Source organism: Saccopteryx bilineata, chromosome 3 (assembly GCF_036850765.1).
Source record: "Saccopteryx bilineata isolate mSacBil1 chromosome 3, mSacBil1_pri_phased_curated, whole genome shotgun sequence".
NCBI lineage: Eukaryota > Metazoa > Chordata > Mammalia > Chiroptera > Emballonuridae > Saccopteryx > Saccopteryx bilineata.
The window spans coordinates 165079552-165101402 of NC_089492.1; the positions used below are offsets into that span (position 1 = coordinate 165079552).

Sequence of the window (21851 nt, forward strand, 5' to 3'; positions counted from 1 at the left end):
AGTGAACTGGCCTTATTGCTGACATGGAGAAAGCTTTAGTGGTCCAAACAGAAGATCAAACCAGCCACAACAGTCCCTTAACCAAGCTTAATCCAGATAAGACCTCAACTCTCTTCAATTTGATGGGGACTAAGAGAAGTGAGCAGGCTGCAGAAAAAGTCTGAGGTTAGCAGACATTGGTTTATGAGGCTTAAGGAAAGAAGTCGTCTCCATAACATAAAAATGGCAGGTGAAACAGCAACAGCTGATGTAGAGGCTGCATAGAAATATCCAGAAGATCTAGCTAGGAGAATTAATGAAGGTGGTGATATTACATAACACATTTTAAATATAGACTAAACAGCCTTCTACTGGGTGAAGATGCCACCTAGGACTTCCACAGCTAGAGAGAAGTCAATGCCAGGCTTCAAAGTTTCAAAGGACAGGCTGACTCTTGTTAGGGACTAACACAGCTGGTGACTTTAAGTTGAAGCCAGTGCCATTCTGAAAATCCTAGGACCCTCGAGAATTATGCTAAATCTACTCTGTGCTCTAGAAATGGGAACAACCTGCCTGATAACGGCACATCTGTTTACATGGTTTAATGAGTATTTTAAGCCTACTGTTGAGACCTACTGCTCAGGAAACAAGATTCCTTTCAAAATATTATTAATTGACAATGTGCCTGGTCATCCTAATGAAGCTCTCTAATGGAGATGTACTAGAAGATTAATGTTGTTTTCATGCCTGTTAACACAATATCCAATTTGCAGCCCATGGATCAAGGAGTAATTTCAAGTCCTATTATTTAAAAAATACATTTTTGTAAGGCTAAGGTTATCGTAGGTAGTAATTCCTCTGCTGGATCTTGGCAAAGTACACTACTCACAAAAATTCAGGGATATTTCAAAATGAATATGAAGCAATAAAAAAAGAGAGTCAGAGAGAGGGACAGATAGGGACAGACAGACAGGAAGGGAGAGAGATGAGAAACATCAATTTTTCGTTGTGGCTCTTTAGTTGTTCATTGATTGATTTCTCATGTGTGTCTTGACCCCTTGCTCGAGCCAGTGACCTTGGGTCCAAGCTGGTGAGCTTTGCTCAAACCAGATGAGCCCGCGCTCAAGCTGGCGATCTCAGGGTCTCGAACCTGGGTCCTCCACATCCCAGACCGATGCTCTGCGCCACCACCTGGTCAGGCTGTTTTATTTTTAATTAAACAAGAACATCAGAAAAGCAAATGGCAAGTTAAAAAAAGTTGTTCAATTATGCAAATAAAATGCAAAACTAACTTTTATTTCATTGGTGAAAATGTACTTACTATACAAAAGGCTGAAAGTACTGGAGTAGTATCTTCATGTTTCCTGATCCCCTAATGTTTGTGAGCAGTTTATATTGAAAATCTTCTGGAAAGAATTCACCATTCTAGATGCCTTTAAGAACATTTGTAATTCATGGGAAGAAGTCAAAATACCAACATTAACAGGAGTCTGGAAGAGGCTAATTCCACCCCTCCTGGACACCTTTGAGGAGTTCAGGACTTCAGTGGAAGAAGTACAGATGTGGTAGAAATAGCACGAGAGCTAATATTACAAATGGAGCCTAAATATGTGACTGAATTGCTACAACCTCATGATAAAACTTTAATTGATGAGTTTCTTTTTATGGATGAACAAAGACAGTGGTTTTTGAGATGAAATCTCCTCTTCCTGGTGAAATGCTGTCAAGACTGCTGAAATGACAAAAAGGGATCTAGAATCTTACATTAAGCGATTAGTTGATAAAGCAGCAGTAGGGTGTGGAAAGAAGTTCTAAGATGCTCTCAAACAGCACTGCAGGTTCTGTGAAAAGAATCAATTGATGCTGCAAACTTCATTGTTTTCTTATTTTAAGACATTGCCGCACTGCCCTGGCCAAAGAGTTTGGTCAGTTGGAGTATCATCCCAGAGCACGGAGGTTGCTGGTTCAAATCCCCACTCAGGGCACACACAGGAAGAGCTCGATGTTCCTGTCTCTCTCCCTGCCTCTCTCTCTCAAAAACAAAAAGGAGAAAAAAGAAATTGTCATAGGCACCCCAACTTTCAACAACCACCACCCTAATCAGTCAGCAGCCATCAACATGGAGGCCACTGTGAAGGATGTATTGGTAAGGGGTGATACCAAACTGTGAGAGAGAACTGAAGGCCTAAATTAACCAAAGGGAAGAAGAGATGAAGCCAGACCCTTAAAGGAGTCTGAATTATAGGCATGTTGACTTTGAAGTGCCAGATGAGATGGCTATCTAAATTACTATGCTAAATAGTCAATCAGATATGGAGAAATCCAGAGAAAGAGCTAAGGTGGGAGTTATCAATATATAAAATGGATCTAAGCCATAAGAGTTTATCCAGAGAGAATGCACAAAGTGATTAAAGGACACAAATAGTATCATATTCCCCCCTGTATATATAAGACGTACCCTTTTCCAAAAAATTTGGGGTCTAAAAACTGGGTGCATCTTTTATAGATGGTTGTAGATTTTTTTTTACTTGCATTTCCCGCTTTTTCACACTTATTTTTGTGCTCGTTGTAGATTTTTTAATTTGCATTTCCACTTTTTCACGCTTGTTGTCTTCTTACTCATTGTTTTGCATTTGTTACCGGTATATTTCGGTAGGTTACCTTTTGCCACTTTCTGCCCAGAAAGGCTCAGAAAAGATTTTCATACAGTGTTGAATTCAAGTTAAAAGTGATCCGGTTTGCAAAAGTAAATGGAAATTGTGCTGTGAGCCTAAATTTGGTCCTCCTCCAACTGAGAAATCAATCTGAGACTGGCTATGGGATGAAGAAACCCTACTGAAAACGCCACAGCAGAAGAAGGCCATGAGAAGCCAGTCAGCAAAATGGCCTGATTTCAAGAAAAAATTGAAGATACGGATTGAAGAGTAAAGGACAATTGGAATTCCTGTGTCCACACAGATGGTTCACCATAAGGCAAGAAGAACTGCTGTTGAAAAAGAAGTTGCTGATTTCAAAGGAGGACACAAATGGTGCTTCAGGTTCATGAAATGGAATGGACTAACCATGCGTACACACACCAGACTTGTCAAAAAGATGCCTGAAAGCTATGAGCAGAAGGTCCTTGAATTTCATCATTTCGTCATTCAGTGTTGGAAGACACATCAGTTTGAGTTGGGACAGATTGCAAATATGGATGAAGTCCCCCTTCAATTTGATGTCCCAAGTAACAGAGCTGTTGATAAGACAAGTGGACATGAAAAGAGCCATGATACAGCTGTTCTAGCTTGTTGTGCCGATGGAACCAAGCTGCCTCCTATGCTGATTTTCAAACGCAATACAATGCCAGAAGAAGACGTTCCTCGAGGAGTGACTGTCCACATTAATGACAAGGGTTGGATAGATCAGGATGGGATGAAGATCTGGTTTGAGAAAGTTTGGAGAAGGAGACCAGGTGGGCTCTTATGCAAACCTGCGATATTGGTGCTTGATCAGTTCAGGGTGCACATAACAAAAACCACAAAGATTGTTGCAGAGCAAAAATCAAAACTTGCTGTCATACCTGAAGGTTTGACACCGCAGCTCCAACCACTTGATGTCAGCATTAATAAACCCTTCAAAGCTGCCATGAGAAACAAATGGAACCAATGGATGAAGTCTTCTGGGGACAATTTGACAGCAGCAGGAAGAGTGAAGAAACCAATTATAGGAGAAGTTTTTACCTGGGTGAAAAGATCCCGAGATAATACCAAGATTGAGATCGTTGTCAAGTCATTTAAGAAGTGTGGCATTTCAAATGCCGTGAAACTGAGGATGAGGCAATATATGAAGACAGTGATTCATCATCAGACACAGATGACGACAAGCTAATGTATGGGAGTTTTGACAGGGATTAGAAGTTATATAAATTTTATGATGAATAAAACTTGAATTCAGTAACATTATGCAATACATTTTTTTTCAATATTTGGGCCCCCAAATTAAGGTGCATCTCTTATACATGGGAGTGTCTTATACACGGGGAAATATGGTACTTTGGAGCATAAGACTTTTCAAAGAGCAATTAAAATAACATAATATAAAGGACTTTTTAAAATTTTGTACTTTGGCCTCATATATATATATACATGAATATGTTGTAGATCTAAGGAGAAAACAAATAAGCAGGAAAGAAAATGAGGTTAAAAATTTAACAGAATAGCCTGACCTGTGGTGGCGCAGTGGATAAAGTGTCAACCTGGAAACGCTGAGGTTGCCGGTTCGAAACCCTGGGCTTGCCTGGTCAAGGCACATATGGGAGTTGATGCTTCCTGCTCCTCCCCCCTTCTCTCTCTCTCTCTCTCTCTCTCTCCTCTCTAATGAATAAATAAAAAAATCTTAAAAATAAATAATTAAATAAATTAAAAAAAAAATTTAACAGAATAAAAGGAGGTGAAATAGAGGGGAAAGCAGGGAAAGAAAGACAAAAAAGCCTTTGGCATCATGGTTTAGGAGAAATGTGTTTTGGATCTGTGAGTTATTGCAGTTTACAGATTTAGTTGTATGTTACTTAGGTTGTACGATGTAGACACAGTTCTGCTGACAGGTTCTCTGCAGCTCCTCTAGGCTGTTGCTCCAGTGGAAGATTATACATTTAATAAATAAATATACAGCAGAAACCTGACAACTATCACCCAGTAGTCTGACTTTTTTACTTGAACCACTGAATCATGACTGCTAGCTGTCAAATTCAATGGACCGTGTCCCTTAAAGGTCCTTCTGATATTCAGAAATTGATAACACATTATAAGCACTACTAAATATCAATGATTCATATAATCTATGTCAGCATGTCATGAAGTTAATGGCAGGTTACTAACAGAAGCTATTTATTAAAGTGTTTTATAGAAAATTCTAGAATTAAAAACTAATATTTATATTATGTGTTATAATTTATGAAGCATTTTCAAATATATTAACTCAAAATATGACCCAAATGATTACCCTATGAAATAAGTACAATCAGAACAGATGAAGAAACAAAGGCATAGAGAAGTTAAATAAATAAATTATTAAGTGGGAAAGCTAGGATTAGTCTTCTAACTCAAATATTATACCCATTCTGTTTTTTTCACAATTTTTAATTTAGTAGTATAAAATTTAATGAATCATTAATGACCAGTTACCTATATCTTCTCCACTTCAGTCATTAAATGGCATAGGCTAAGGATTGTACTTAGAATACTAGTAAAAAAATAAAAAATAGTAATGATGAGCCTTTAAGTTTAGGTTTCTTACTATATTCTTTTATATCTGTTGGAAAGAACTTTTCCTAAAGGTAATTACCAGTAATTACTCTGTGATTGCTATGTGCATGTCACAAACATTATCATTACCCTAATTACAACACAGTTAGCCGAAGCTGAATTGTTAAATTTCAATTCAATTCACTGTTTTGCAGACTATTTATAGACATGACAGATGTACCCTGCTCAAAGATAATAAAGAAATTTGATATACTTTTCAGAAGCTGATATAAAATATACAAAACATGAAAAGGAATAAATTGTACAATTTAGTAAGGGCTACAGCTGTGAAAGGATACCCGGGCAACCCCTTAGTATATTCAAGACCCTAGCCAAAATAACCATTGAACAGCTCTGGACAGCACTCTCAAAAGTAGTAACTGCTGAGAGTAAATGCATTCACTCTCAATGTATTTTGCAGGAAAAAAACAAGGAAGAGTGAAAGGATTATTTTTATTGCCATTCTTTATGTGGTGAAATATATATAACATAAAAGTTCCCATTTTAACCATTTTTAAAGTACCATTTAGTGGCACTAATAACTTCACAATGTAGTACAACCATCACCACTATTTCCAAATTTTGCATCACCTCAAACGGAAACAGTATGTATTGAGCAATAACTCTCCATTCTCCTCATCCAAGCCCCTAGAAACCCCTAATCCACTTTCTGGCTCCATTAATTTGACTACTCTAGATATTTGATATAAGTGGAATTATACATTATTTGTCCTTTTAATGACTGGTTTTTTTCATTTAGCATAATGTTTTCAAAGTTCATCTACGTTGTGGCATGTGTTAAAACTTCATTCCTTTTTATGGTTGAAAAACATTCCATTGTATAAATATACCAGTTTTGTTTATCTATTCATCTGTTGGACACATGGCTCTTCTACTTTTGGCTATTGTAAATAATGCTGCAATGAATATTAGAATACAAGAATCTGTTTCAGTCCTTTTTCAGATCTTTTGGTTACATTCCTAGGCATTGAATTACTGAATCATACAGAATTCTAAGTTTAACTTTTTGAGGAAGCATCAAACTGTTTTTCCCTGTGGCTGTACCATTTTACATTCCCACCAGCAATGTAGGGGGTCCCAAATTCCCCACACACTTTCCAAGACTTACTTTCTGTCTTTTTGAATACAAGAATACAACCATCCTTGTAGGGATGAAGTGGGATCTCACTGTGCTTTTGATTTGTATTTCCCTGATGACTAATGATGTTGAGCATCTTCTGCATGTGTTTTTCCATTTGTGTATCTTCTTCGAAAAAATGTTCAATTCCTTTGCCCATTTTTAAATTGTTTGTCTTTCTGTTGTTGAGTTGTAGAAGTTCTTTATATAGTCTGGATAATAAATCCTTATCAGATATGGTATTTGCAAATATTTTCTCTCATTCTGTGGGCTGTCTTTCACTCTCCTGAGTCCCTTGATGCACAATATTTTCTCATTTAATGAAATTCAATTTATCTAATTTTTCTATTGCTGCCTCTGCTTTTGAAGACATTATTGCCAAATTGAAGGTCCTAAAGATTTGTCCCTGTTTTCTTTCAAGAGTTTTACAGTTTTAGGTCTTAAATTTAGGGTCTTTGATACATTCCAAGTTAAATTTTGTATATGGTAGAAAGACACAAGTTCATTCTCTTACATGTGGCTATCCAGTTTTACAACACCAAACGCTGAAAAGAATGAGTTATATGGAGCGAAAAATACAGTATATTAAGATGTTATCAATGCTAAACTGTGGGTTATTTCAAAGGCTGACAACTCTCAAACAGTGATTTATTTTTTTTCAGTATTCTAAGATTTGGGGCTGGAAGATAGCATCCTCTTTTTTATTTAAAAATGTTTTTAATATTACTTTAAAAGTAATAGATGTTCATTATCAAACTTAGGTTATTAAAGGTAAGCAAAGAAAAAATAAACATTCAGAAAAAAACACTCTGGATTCTATTCTTCTAGTGTTTATCTTCTCTCTCTACATGTCATATTTATCTATGCCAAATATCATACAACGTAACTTTTTTTTATCATTTTTTCCAAGTGAGACAGACTTCCACATGCACCCTGACTGGATCTATCTAGCAATCCCCATCTGGGGCTGATGTTCAAATCAACTGAGCTATTTTTAGCACCTCAGGCTGACTCAACCAACAGAGCTATCCTCAGCACCTGGGGCAACCCTCAAACCAATTGAGCCACTGGCTCTGGGAAAGGAAGAGGGAGAGAAAGGAAAGAAATAGGGGGAAAGAAGCAGATGGTCATTTCTCTTGGGTGCTCTGACAGGGGATCGAACACAGGACGTCCATATCCTGGGCTGATGCTCTATCCACTGAGTCAACCGGCCAAAGCCTCAACATAACTTTCAATGGTTTCATATAACACATCACATCTGGAGGCACTATAATTTATTTCACCAAATCTCTTTTATAGGATGTTTTAAAATTGCACTCTCTGGCATAGTAGGCAATAGTCACAGTTATTTAAATCTAAGTTAATTAAAAGTAAATAAAACTTAAAATGCAGTTCCACATTGTACTAGTCACATTTTCAGAGCTCAATAACCATATGTACCTACTGTATTAGCACAGATTTAGAACATTTTCCTCATCATAAGAAGTTTTACTAAACTGGATAGCTCAAGAATGCTTCCAAATTATCCCTAGAATAAATAACTAAAAATTACTGTAATAAACTTTTTATATATATAGCTCTGCAAATTTCTTTGGAATAAGTTCTTAGAAATGAGTTGCTGGTTCAAAAGGAATACAAATTTCCACTTTTTGAACCACTGCATCCAGAGACATGTTTATTTCCTTTATCAATTTAATAAATAAAGGCCTTAGTGTCCTTGGAAACCTAAAACACTAATTCCAAAGAATATATGCACCCCTATGTACATTGTAGTGCTATTTCCAATAGCAAAATATGGAAGCAACCCAAGTGCCCATCAATAGACAAGTGGTACATATATACAATGGAATATTACTTGGCATAAAAAGAATGAAATCTTACCATTTGTGATAGCAATGATGGACCTACAGGTATTATGGCAAGTGAAATAAGTCAGTCATGGAAAGACAAATACCATATGATTTCACTTATATGTGGAATCTAAAGAATAAAATAAGAATAAAATCAACAAACAAACAAAATGGAAACAGACTCATAGATACAGAGAACAGACTGGGAGTAGCCAGAGAGGAGAAGGTTTGGGAGACTAGGTGAAAAAGGTGAAGAGATTAAAAAGTACAAATTGGTAGTTAGAAAACAGTCATGGGGATGTAAAGTACAGTATAGGGAATATAGTCATTAATACTCTAATAATAGTGTATGGTACCAGGTAGGTACTGGAAATATTAGGGGGAACACTTTGTAACGGTCCGTACTTTATGCTCCATAAGACATATCTGACCAAACCCAGGATTTTAAAAAGGAAAATAAGAAAAAAAAATTCTGAACCAAATAGTGTGTTAAAATATTTAATAAAATATAGTATTTTTCACTCCATAAGACACACGGACATTTTCCCCTCCACTTTTGGGGGGAAAAGTGCGTCTTATGGAGCGAAAAATACAGTATATGACTGTCTAAAGCTAAACACTATGCTGTACACCTGAAACTAATGCAAAATACTGAATATATACTGTAACTAACAAAAATTTTAAATTAAAAAAATAGTAATAAATAAAAAATACTGCCAACAATATTGGAAAAAAAGAATACTGTCTTCTGTTTAAAAGCTGTATTAATTTTATTAGGGAGGTGGTGAAGTGGGAAAAGAGAGAAACAAAGGTCTCTGGCCTGTAGAGATGCTACAAATATGGCACCAAAGAAGCTCATCTTTATAAATCTTATTATAGTACAGACATTACATTGTCTCCAGGCACCACTTTTAAGGTTAAGTATGAACATGTGTTTATTGGTCATTTGTGTTGATTTTTTCATGAACTGTTCTTAATCTATTTTTCTATTGGGGTGATCATCTTTTTCTTATGTTATTATAAGAGTTCTTGATGTAGAGAGGATATAAAAATTTTGTTTTCCAAATATGTTCAAATATATTTGCTTAATTTGTTACTTGCCTGTTGTTATGAACTGTAGATTAACATTTAAATGTAGTAAAACTGACACCTTCTTCTTTATGGTTTTTGCTTTATGTGACATGTTTAGAAAAGTTTTTCCTAATTATAACCAATCTTTTATTTAGTACTTTTATAATTTCATTTTTTACAATTAAATAGTTATACCATATAAAACATATAAAAGCATATAAGGAAAAAAATGAACATAATTTCCCCCCAGTGTTAGAATATTCCCAAATCTTAATATAACTCTAAGGATAAAAAATTCCCCCAATTACTGAGTTGACATCCAAACCAGTCATCCTTATGTAAAATAAGAAAAGTACAATTTTATGTTTTAGAAATGCTGCTCACAGGGTTTTGTTTTTTCAGAAAGTACCATTTCCACTCAGTCTAGGAATTAGATCTAGAAGATGAGCTACATGTAAAGACTTTCAGGAAAGGAAAAATACGTATGAGCCAAAAGATCTATTTGTTCCCAGATCCATGAAAGACATAACTGTATTGGCCAATCTGCTTTCCTTTCATAAAATAGAGGACAATTCCTTTGAGTGGAATCCAAAAGACAAGTCCATGGCAAACGTTTTCCTATTCTCAGTAGCATGAGCCCACATAACTTCTTACTGCCAGATTCAACAGTGATCCTCATAGATAAAATTAAGTAATTACTACTTCTACCTCTTTTTTACTACTTCATTATAATGTTATTAGTCTCAAAAAATGTCCAAATGTGTTACACTAGAGGCAAAGTCACAACTTCTATTTGTTTCAGTTTTCTGATCTTTTAATAGAAAATGACTGATAAACCCACAATTTATTAAAATTCTGCAAGTTCCAGGCCTAACCTGTGGTGGTGCACTGAATAAAGCCTGGAATGCTGAGTTCACCAGTTTGAAACCCTGGGCTTGCCTGGTCAAGACACACATGGGAGTTAATGCTTCCTGCTCCCCCCAATTTTCTCTCTCTCTCTCTCTCTGTCTCTCCTCTCTTAAATAAATAAAGTCTTAGAAAATAATTATTATTAAAAAAAAAAAGCCTGACCAGGCAATAGCACAGTGGATAAAGCATCGGACTGGGATGCAGAGGACTCAGGTTTGAAACCCCAAGGTTTCCAGCTTGAGAGTGGGTTCATCCAGCTAGAGCGTGGGCTCACTAGCTTGCGCACAGGGTCATTGGTTTGAGCATGGGATCACAGACATGACTCCATGGTCACTGGCATGAGCCCAAAGGTCACTGGCTTGAAGCCCAAGGTCACCGGCTTGAGCCCAAGGACGCTCACTTAAGGGGTCATTGCTCTGCTGTAGCCCCTGGTCAAGGCACATATGAGAAAGCAATCAATGAACAACTAAGGAGACTTAATGAAAAACTGATGCTTCTCATCTCTCCCCCTTCCTATCTGTCTGTCTCTATCTGTCCCTTTCTCTGTCTCTGTCACAAAAGAGAAAAAAATTCTGTAAATCCCACATTTCCACATAAATATTTATTATTTTTAAAAAGTCAATTCTTCAAAGAGCAATTCTAAAGCTCTAATGAGAAAATCACTGCTCTCCAAAGAAAATACTTTGTCCTCAGAGGGAATCACTTCTACCACAGGCTCACATAACAATTGGAACACTATTCTGCTACCACATTTATCACATTATATTCCAGCTACTTCTAAGTGTGTTTGCCTGCCTACCCAGCTATACTGGGAGCTCCCTGAATTCAGAATAACTCTTAACGTACTTCTTCCCTATCTCATTTCATCTAAGAATTTCGTACAGAGCCTGGTAAATAACAGACATTGATACCTTCTTTTAAAACAAAAGATGGGACATAACCCCCATTTCTTTATTTTTTTTTGTATTTTTCCGAAGCCAGAAACGGGTAGGCAGTCAGACTCCCGCATGCACCCAACCGGGATCCACCTGGCACGCTCACCAGGGGGCGATGCTCTGCCCATCCGGGGTGTTGCTCTGTTGCGACCAGAGCCACTCTAGTGCCTGAGGCAGAGGCCACAGAGCCAGCCTCAGCTGCGGGAAGGGAAGAGAGAGACAGAGAGGAAGGAGTGGAGAGGGGTGGAGAAGCAGATGGGCACCTCTCCTGTGTGCCTTGGCTGGGAATCGAACCCGGGACTCCTGCACGCCAGGCTGACGCTCTACCACTGAGCCAATCGGCCAGGGCCATAACCCCCATTTCTAATCATTTAAGATACTCATTTGTTCTTCATATTCCTTTAGTAAATACCTATTTACATGAAGATAGGCCTTATAAATAGGGGTTTAAAGTACAACCCTTGGTGAATGCCCCACCATATTTTAACAAACTATTGAATACTTACACAAACATAAAATAAAATGCTCTGTGAGACAGGTTAATGTTTCCATTTTACAAGTAGAAAAATTGAAGCTAAAGAGATGAGAAACTTGCCAAAGGTTAACATTCTTATAAATCACAAGGTTAGACACTAACTGGGGCTTCTCACTCTACATGTGTTGTACATTTTAGTACATCAAGCAAAGTTTTCACACAAACGATCCTTTAACAAATATCAAGTTGTACTAGAAATACTTACATTGACCCCAGCGACCTGTTCTTGGGTTCAAATAATTTGGATAAAGACCATTTGGACGATCCATTTTCTGAAGTAGTTTCCGAATGTGCATGACCTAAACAAAATAAAGAATGCATATAACAAAAATAAATGTCATCGTGGCTTTATATTAATCTAAGGTTTGTGTTTTTTCTTCACTCAGAAACTTCACCACCTCCCTGCCTGTTTTTTTGTTTTGTTTTGTTTTTTTGATATGGTGGTCAAGAATGCCTCATTTTTATGATGACATATGATCATTATTTTAAAATCAAGAAACAAAATACAAAGCAAAAAGCCACTGGATTTTCGACTAGCACTGAACTGATACTACAGATCAATTGGAGGTGACTGAAATTCTTATGATATTGTTTTAACTATACATGAACATGATATATCTCTCTATTAAGGTCCTCTTCAATGGTATTCAATAGTTTTAAACTTTGTTTACCTTTTGGTAGATTTATCTATAGAAAATTTACACTTTAGTTCCTGTCGCATAATGTATGTTTTCTTGACTGTTGTAGCTGGTGTAAAGAAATGCTACTGATTTTTTAATATCTCTACTCAAAAAATATATTAAACTTATTTCTAATAATTTCTAATGTAGATTATTTTAATATTTCAGGTAGATAAACATGTAATTTATGATTAATCATTGTTTTCTTTCTTCCGTGTCAATTCAATTATTGAACTTTTTGTTCACTTTGTTTTTCTTGCCTTCCCAAGCTGGCTAGGAATTTCAGCACAATGTTGAACAGAGATGGCAATGAATTTTTTAAAAGCCTAATAGTGGTTAAAATTTCTCAAGTAACAGTAAATATTTTAAATATGTTCTAAATAGAAAGAATATTTCTTTAGAGAATTTAAAAAGAAAAAGAAGGCCAGAGTCCTGATATCCATTTTCTAGAAAGGTAATCATTTTCTAAGCGTTCATCAAGTCTTTTGGTAAAGCTTAAAGGACTCTTTTATAACAAAGAAAAGAAGGCAAGAAAACTAACCTTTTTGTAGTAAACTGGGTCCCCTGTCAAGTAGCTGAGGTGGACAAACTCCATGTGCAGTGTCCCAAATTCAGCGAGAATGCTGCTACCTGCAGAGGCCCAGCCCCAATTCCGCCCAATTCCACTGAGTGAAAGCAAAGGGAAAAGGAGACAGAATTGGATAAAGACCAAAATATCTTTTTAATGAAAACATAGACTTTAAATAAATCTCTTAGAAATTATTATATCTAACAAAAGATTTTTAATATCTAAAATTTTATTATTTTTTGACTAGGTACTATATCCACATTTTAAAAATTAAAACAGAAAAGTAGATAGTAAATATATTTCACCCCAGAAATCTCAACCTCTTTACACACCAAGCCCCATAGGTAATCACTTTCATTAACTTATGTGTTAGTACAGAGTGCTTATGCCTATATAAGCAATCTAAATATATATTCTTATTTTCCTCTTTCTTTAACAAAACATAGCAAAGTATACTTACTTCTCTGTACCTTGTATTTTACTCTTAAGATATACCTCAGTAGCCTTTCCATATTAGTTCATAAAAAAATCCTCATTTTATTTTTACAGCTACACAAAATTTGCAACTAGAAATGCCCCACCCCAGAGGCCTATGAAAATGTGTGAGAGCATTCTGAGTTATCTCAAACCTTGAAGGTGCAACCTGCATTTACTGTGCTTGGGCCAAAGATGTAACATGTCCTATAAGGTCAGGACAGTATCATACAATAAAGAACTTGTCCAGCCCCAAATGCTAATAGTGCCAGTGTAAAACCTACATTATATGAATAGATATAATTTAACCAATCCTCTATAGGTGGTCTGTTAGTATATTTCTGATATTTTGTTAGTATGAAAACCTGTACAGTGAATCATCTTATGTACATTTCTTTAGTGCAGATGTATTGCTAGGATATATTACTGCCTTTTTCTTAGTCTGACTTATAATTTTTTATTGGAAGCCAGGCAAGTTAAATGAAAATGTGTTGAGGCTTTGGACATTCTCTTTTCTAGGAAGGTTAAGCTTCTTCTGAAATACAGGTTAAATACAGGCAGATTACTTTGGTGTTAGGCTTATTTAAGGGTCATTGATTTCAGTTTTACCTCTACTCCTTTGGCCATCTGAGATTCAGCTGAAACCAGAGGTATTTACTAATAGACCTTCACCTTGGCAGTATTAAACACTAACTTCTGTCTCCCTACTGCCATGTGACTGTTAGCTTTTCATCTTTGCCCTTTAGCCTCCAAATGCTGTTTTCTACTGGGTTTCCTTGAGTCTTGCCCTATGAATGTGCAGTCAAGAGAATCAGCCAAAAACTTGAGGAAAATTTGTACATAAAACTTTGAGCTTTTCCCCTGCAACTCCTTTCTGCCTAGAGATTTTGTGCCTCATGTCTCAGTCATTTTGGCAGCTCCAATACCTGATCACAGCCTCCTCTACTCCCAATGACCAGCATGTTAGTCTTGACTTTTATTACCCTATGACTTGAAAAATGCCCTCAGGAAAAAAGCTAGCCTGACCAGGTGGTAGCACAGTGGATAGAGCATTGGACTGGGACATGGAGGATCCAGGTTCGAAACCCTGAGGTCACCAGCTTGAGTGTGGGCTCATCCAGCTTGACTGTGGACTCACTAATTTGAGCGCAAGGTCACTGGCTTAAGCGTAGGATCATAGACATGACCCCACGGTCGCTGGCTTGAAGTCCAAGGTCACTGACTTGAGCAAGGGGTCACTTGCTTTGCTAGAGCTGCCCCCCCCAGTCAAGGCACATATGACAAAGCAATCAATGAACAACTAAGGTGCCGCAACAAAGAACAGATGCTTCTCATCTCTCCCCCTTCCTGTCTGTCTGCCCCTATCTGTCCCTCTCTCTCTCTGTCTCTGTCAAAAAAATTGAAAATTAAAAAAAGAAAAAAGAAAAAGCCAATGTTTATATGGAGATGACTTTCGCTTAGGAAGTCCTACCTGAGTCAGCTGCTCTCCAATGCCCCAAACCATTTTGCCAACCGTTCATGATTGTTTTTGGCAATAGGGGTAAACTGACATAGTCTATTCCATGATTGGAAATGGAAGTCTAGTTTAATTATTCACAGGCACAGTTCCTGAGTTATTCCTCCTAGAACTCTAAACCATTCTCAAGAGTCTTTACTTTGTTGACAAAGTAAAAATTTAAGTCTTTTACTCATTGTACATCCACCTGTATACTGCCAATTCAATATGACATATTTTATTTATCTGTGTTGGGAAAACATTAAAATAGATGTCAAGATATTATCACTGCTTCACTTAAAGTTCTTTAATTATTTGGTGCAGTTTTTACACTGTCTTAGAAAATATGGTACCAGTAACAGATTTTTGTTGTTGCTAGAAGTGAGAATCAAGGAAGAAATATAAATACATATCAGTAAGTAACTACGTAGAACTGTCACTCATTTCCAAATAGTAAGTGCCTACTATGCTCCAGGAGATAGAGGAGTGAACCTAACGTAACATTCCTGCTCCCCTAATAAATGAAAATTAAATAGAGATATAGAAAATGGATACTAGTGAAGAAGGTGAGTTAGAAGAGATTTTTTATGTATAATGTTCAGAGAAAATGTTTCTGAAAAGACAATTTGGAACTGAGACCTGAATGATATGAGGGAGGAGCAAGTGATGACTAGATCTGGAAGAAGAGACTTCCCAGCAAAGAAACAGCAAATGCAACGACCTTGAGGAAAAAAGAAGGTGGCCGGTGCAGCTAGAGCCCAGGAAGGTGAAATAAATGTTAGAGAGCATAATCTAAACTACATAAGAATTCTGTAAGGTCATAGTAAAATTTTAAAGTCATGGAGGACTTTAAGAAATGTAACATAAGATTTAAGGAATAAATCATATCATTTAGAAAGATTACCTAGGCACCAGCATGGAGAATAAATGATAGTGTGGTCAAGTATAAACACAAAGTCCCTAGGAAGTCCAACAGCTTCCCCTTCCTCTTCCCTGTAAACACTTTCTGGCCAAAAATCCCAAATGAAAGTTTCATCCCATAGTGCATTTAAACACTTCCTAGAATACTAAACTTTTTTTTTTCTTTTTTTCCAAGTGAGAGGAGGGGAGACAGAGACAGAATCCTGAATGTGCCCCGAGTGGGATTCACCCAGCAACCCCTGTCTGCGGCCAATGCTCTGCCAATCTGGAGCCATCCTCAGCAGCTGAGGCCGATGTGCTAGAACCAATTGAGCCATGGCTGCAGGAGGCAAAGAGAGAGAAGGGAGTGGGAGGGGTGGAGAAGCAGATGGTCTCTTCTCCTGCGTGCCCTAACCGGAAATTGAACCTGGGACATCTACACACTGGGCCAATGGTCTACCACTGAACCAACTGGCCAAAGCCAGATGCCCTCTACTTTATAACATTACTTGGGTCCCATGTTCACTCCACTGAATATCACTCACATAGTCCTGGCTGATACTTTGACAGGAGAACTGAGTATTCTCCACCCAAATATCTACAGTCTCTTGCTTAGGAGTATGCAGAAAACAATTAAATGCTATTCCTTACTGAGTGTTTGATATTAGTATAAAAATGAAAATATGCAACATATAATACTGAGAGTAAATAATACAAGGATATAATTACTATATTATGCCAGATGGCCAGAGTCCTAGAAAAGTATAACTTATTAAAATTTACTTAAAATAAATAAAAAACTAATTATCTATTTTATCTAATTATCTAATTTATTTAAGTAATAAAAAATATTAAATCAGCAGTATAAAACTTTCTCAAAATTCCAGACCCAAATGACTTTACCAGAAGCTTTTACCAAGCAAAAGGATAAAAATGAAAACTGTTATACAACCTTTTCCAAAGAAGAATATAAAAACACTACTCAACATATTTTCTCAGAGAAGCACAACCTTGATACCAAAACTACACAAGAATATTAAGAGGAAAAGTACAGACCAATATCCTACACACAAAAAAGATCCAAGACCCTAAACAAAATATTAAAAAAGCAATTCAAATTCTGACATCAGAAACAATGAAAAGCATAGTAAGAAGAAAACCCATTATTCAAAAATTATACATACACTGAAAATATCTTTTAAGAATGAAGGCAGGCTTTGGCCAACTGGTTCAGTGGACAGAGCATCAGCCCAGAGTATGGACATCCTAGGTTCGATTCCCAGTCAGGGCACATAAGAGAAGCAACCATCAGCTTCTCCCTACCGCCCCTGCCTTCTGTCCCTCTTCCCGTCCCATAGCCAGTGACTAGATTGGTCTTGGCCCTGAGCACTGAGGATAGCTTGGATGGTCTAAGCAGATCAGCCTCGGGCACTAAAAATAGTTCAGTTGATTCAACCATAGACCCAAGACAGGAGTTACTGAGTGGATCCTGGTCAGGGGATATGCAGGAGTCTGTTTCTCTCACTCTCCCCTTCTCTCATGAAAGAAAGAAGAAAAGAAGAAAGGAAGGGAGGGAGGGAGGGAGGGAGGGAGGGAGGGAGGGAGGGAGGGAGGGAATGAATGCAAAGGTTTTAGTTTTCTTTTTTTAGTGAGAGAAACAGAGAGAGTGAGTCATACAGACAGGACAGGAAAGAGATGAGAAGCATCAACTCATAGTTATGGCACTTATGTTCATTGATTGCTTCTCATGTGTGCCTTGACTGGGGGGCTCCAGCCGAGCCAGTGACCCCTTGCTCAAGCCAGCGAACTTGGGCTCAAGTCAGGTAAAGACTTTATCAAACAAAGAAAATAAGAATTCACCCCAACAGATTATCACAAGAAATGCTAAATAAAATTCTTCAGGCTGATGTGAAGTAATTCCAGATTAAAACTCAGATGTTTAAAGTTGAATGAAGAATACTGGATAATATATATTAGATTCCCCACAATTCTATAAAATAATAAATAGATATGTTTAATATTTTAACAATACATTCTGAGATTAATAGTGTATTAGATGTAATTTACTTGCCAACTATAGCACATAATGTAGGAGAGGGAGAGAATAAAGGAACAGGTACAGTTGAAATGTTTCTATACTTTACATGAGGTGTTAAAATATTAACTGTTAACTGAAAAATTAATTATGTATTAATTATGTACAGTGTGATTCCTAAAGCAACCACTAAAAAATAGCTAATAAATAAATTAAAATAAAATCCTAATAGATAAATTAAAATAGAATTCTAAAACAGAAATAACCATATAAAAATAGAATCTACCTTTTCAGATTCACCATTGCCCAGGGAATCCCAGTGGGTGTGTTAAAGGCAGGAAGGAGTTTCTCAGCCAGCTGGACTGCTTTAATCTTGAATATCTGAGATAAAAACATGAATATTCATAGATGATAGCCATCACTATTTACTGGTCTCTCCTACGATGCATATGTAAGATACTAGATACATGGAAGAAGTTCAGGGCAAAAAATGCCATCTCTTTGGTACCATGTGGCAGACAGCAATCAGGGAAAATATAAACTGGATACTGAAGAAAGCTACCCAATGTATAATGGGCTGAAATTACAATTAATTGAAAGGGAAGGACATGGTTTTGGTGTTGCTAGTACCTGTATTTTCAGCTGGAAAAAGATCTAAGAGAAAACATTATTAGGCTTTGAAATGTTCATCCATGATATACAAGACTAGTACAAAAGAGAAGCAATAAAATCTGGATAAATGCCCTTGAAGTACTATAAGCACATTTATGTCTCAACATTTTCAATCAAGGTTTATTCAAATTATTAAAGGAAAAAAAACATCTGTTAACATTCCAAGTTTAATTTTGAGAGTTATAAATGCTTCATCCCTTGGTCCTAATTGTTGCTATTAAATCAATGGGTACATTCATTTGTAATTTGGAGAGTTAATGCCAATTTGTCCTCCACACATTTTACTAATTTATATTCCTAACAGAATTTGAGTGGCTGTTTCCCTATATTTTTCTTAACACCAAAGTTATTGAAATTTATAGAACCAATATGATATGAAAAAGAATATCCCAATGTCATTTTTATTTCCATTTCTTTTATGATAAAGGTGGCAGATATTCAACACTCATTCAGTCCTTTCAAGCATACCTTCATAAACTGCAGAGGATAGAAAACTATATAACATTTCTCAGACTCCACTCCAGCTAAGGTTCTAGATAATGGCATAAGCATTGCCAAATATACCAACATATGTAATATTGGGAAATAAGAAGCAAATGATCTGAGGTCGTGGTCTTGCAAGCACAGTGGCAAAGGTGTCTGTTTCTTCTGTGGTAGCTCTAACAGAAGTTCTAGCAATTAGTCTTCATCTTCATGGATACCTCGTAGGCAATGAAGGCAACGGAGCTGGTGCTTGATCACCTGTATAGTATGCTTGGGAATTTCTCTTGGCTGTCTGGTTCCAAGCTATATAACAAAAAGCATCTGATTTCATGTCCCTCCTAAAGATTCTGTTAGCTAGTCATTAGCCTTTAATAAGTCACTAGGTAAAACAAATTCTGTTTTCTGCAACTAGGACCCTTGACCAATAAGATGACAAAAGTAAATCAATTACTCGCCTGTTTAAGATTAAATGTTAGAAAACATTTATTTACAGAACAAAAATCTTTATGTATTCAATGTCCATTATATAAAATCAACTTTCTTTATATTAAAACTGGTCCTACATTTGAAAGAATTAGGACTGAAAAAATTATTCCTAGATCTGAGGAATGGGGCCAAACAGAAACTATATGGCAAGATTACAAAAACCTTTAAAATATAAGCAATAAAACAAAGCAAGACAATAGATAACAAGAACCATGGTAGATTCTTGAGGAGGAAAGTGATATTAGAATCTATGGGTACTTTTGTTTTCTATATTGGATTATTTAAATTACTAAGGTAATATACTCTTCAGCCTATTTTCAACCTAGCAGTCAGAATGAGAATGTTAACTAGAAGTCAAGTTTGGAATGCTAAAATGGTACCCCATCTCATTCAGAGTAAAAATCACAATCCTTTAAAAGGATATAAATCTTTAAGTGAGCGTTTCTATGGCCTTACTCCCTTCTTTGTTCCCCCTACAGGAACCTGCTTCTACCTTACTAACTTCTTTTGTTTATTTCTGAGAATGCTAGTGATGCTTTTGCTTCACTATCTCTTCCTTTGCTGTTCCTTTCAACTCAATGCTCTTATAACAGGACATCCACACAATTCTCTCATCCCCTTTAGGCCTTTACACAAATTTTACCTTGGCACACACTCCCCTGAATTAAATTTGAAATTTAATTTCAAATTTCTATTTGAAATTAAAAACCCTTTATTCCCTGCCATGCTTTATTTTTCTCCTTAGCACTTATCCTTTTTAGTGTATGTAGCTATACATGTATATGTGTAAGCGCACACTCTCCCACATATCTATCTTGTTTATTGCCTGTTACCCCTACAGTAATGGGCAGAAAATTTTTTGTTTTATTCACTGTTGTATACTTGGTACCTAGCATATAAGAGGTACTCAACAAATGTCGAATGAATAAATTTAGGAAGCCAAAGGGCACAGAGATTTATAATAAACAAGTAAATCACCTTCTCTTTCTTTCATACCAACCCCTATCTCCTTGAAATAGCCAATGTTAATATACAAAGGTCTTAAGCACTTTTTAAGACAGTCTACAAAAATGATGGAATGATGACTATGACGCTAATGGCAAACAGATATATTAACCCATTTAATTTTCACAACAACCCAATGAAATAAGTATCATTGTGACCACCATTCTACAGAGTAGGAAACTGAGGTATCAAACAGACAAGTTAACTTGCCCACAGTCATACAGCTAGTAAGCGGTAAGCCTAAACTTAAATCCAGGTAGTCAGATCTAGAGTCTGTGTTCCTGCTTGACTATTTCACTGTACAGCTTACCCTTGAACAACACTTAAATGGTGAGCTCACACAGGTCAAACCTGTATTGTTCAAGGGTCAAGTACATTAAATACAGATATTGACATTTAAATATCAATATTTACTTACAGACGTAGATACTGTATGTTACATGCGAGTGAGTAGACTCCAACTCCTGTCAACTCTATGAATGAGTGGCGTCCACAATGTCCTGTCCTCAGCAGCCCTGCTCAGCTCCTATAGACTCATGCCATGGCTTCCTTCAGAGTCAATCCACCTCCTATTTGATCTTCCTCTTTTCCTGCTTTCTATTTTCCCCAGCATTATTGTCTTTTCCAAAGAACCTTGCCTTTTCATGATGTCCCCAGAGTAAGCTTCTGCTTTGTCATTTTTTACTACAGTGATGTTTCAGGCTTAATTTGTCTAGGACCCACTTTCTCTTTCCAGGGTATCTTCAGAGCTCTCTCCAATACCATAATTCAAATGAATTAATTTGTTCTCCATTAGCCTTCATCCCTGTCCAATTTTTGAATCCATACACAGTAAATAGGAACATGAGGGTGTATATGATCTTAGCCTTGGTCTGTAATGACACATCATTGCTCTTGGTGCTTTCTCCTAATTCTTTCACAGATGCCCTTCAAGTCTCAGCCTTTTCTTAATTAAATAGCCACAGTATCCATCTGAATTAATGACTTGCTCAAGGAAAACAAAACCTTTAGCAATTTAAATATTTTCATTGTCTATGTTGAAGTTATGCATTTCTTCTGTGGTCATGATTTTTGTCTTCTCGTTGTTCAAATGAAATCCTACTTTGGCACTTTCTTCATTCCCTTTCGTCAGAAGTCAGTAACATCAGCTTGGTTCTACCCACCAGCCAGGCCAAGTAAAAAGCAATCCAAGATGGCAGCAGAGTAGGTGGAAGCTACACACACCACCTCCCAGAACCAAAATGAAATTACAGCTAAATTATACAACAATCATCCTGAAAACCCAACGGAAAAATAACTGAAGTCTCATAACTAAGGATTTACAGAAGCCACATGGAGACCAGTAGGAAGGGCG

General features: G+C 36.6%; 1 protein-coding gene across 1 annotated transcript in view; it reads right to left on the bottom strand.

The window, feature by feature from the left end:
* The window catches only part of MAN1A2 (mannosidase alpha class 1A member 2), a 155886-nt gene that overhangs the window by 46447 nt on the left and 87588 nt on the right, over positions 1-21851 (bottom strand). Inside the window, exons 6-8 of the mRNA XM_066268165.1 lie at positions 18138-18232; positions 12921-13044; positions 11905-11998 (exon numbers count right to left, since the gene is read on the bottom strand). Coding sequence (XP_066124262.1) covers positions 11905-11998; positions 12921-13044; positions 18138-18232 — 313 coding nt within the window. The remainder of the gene's footprint in view (positions 1-11904; positions 11999-12920; positions 13045-18137; positions 18233-21851) is intronic.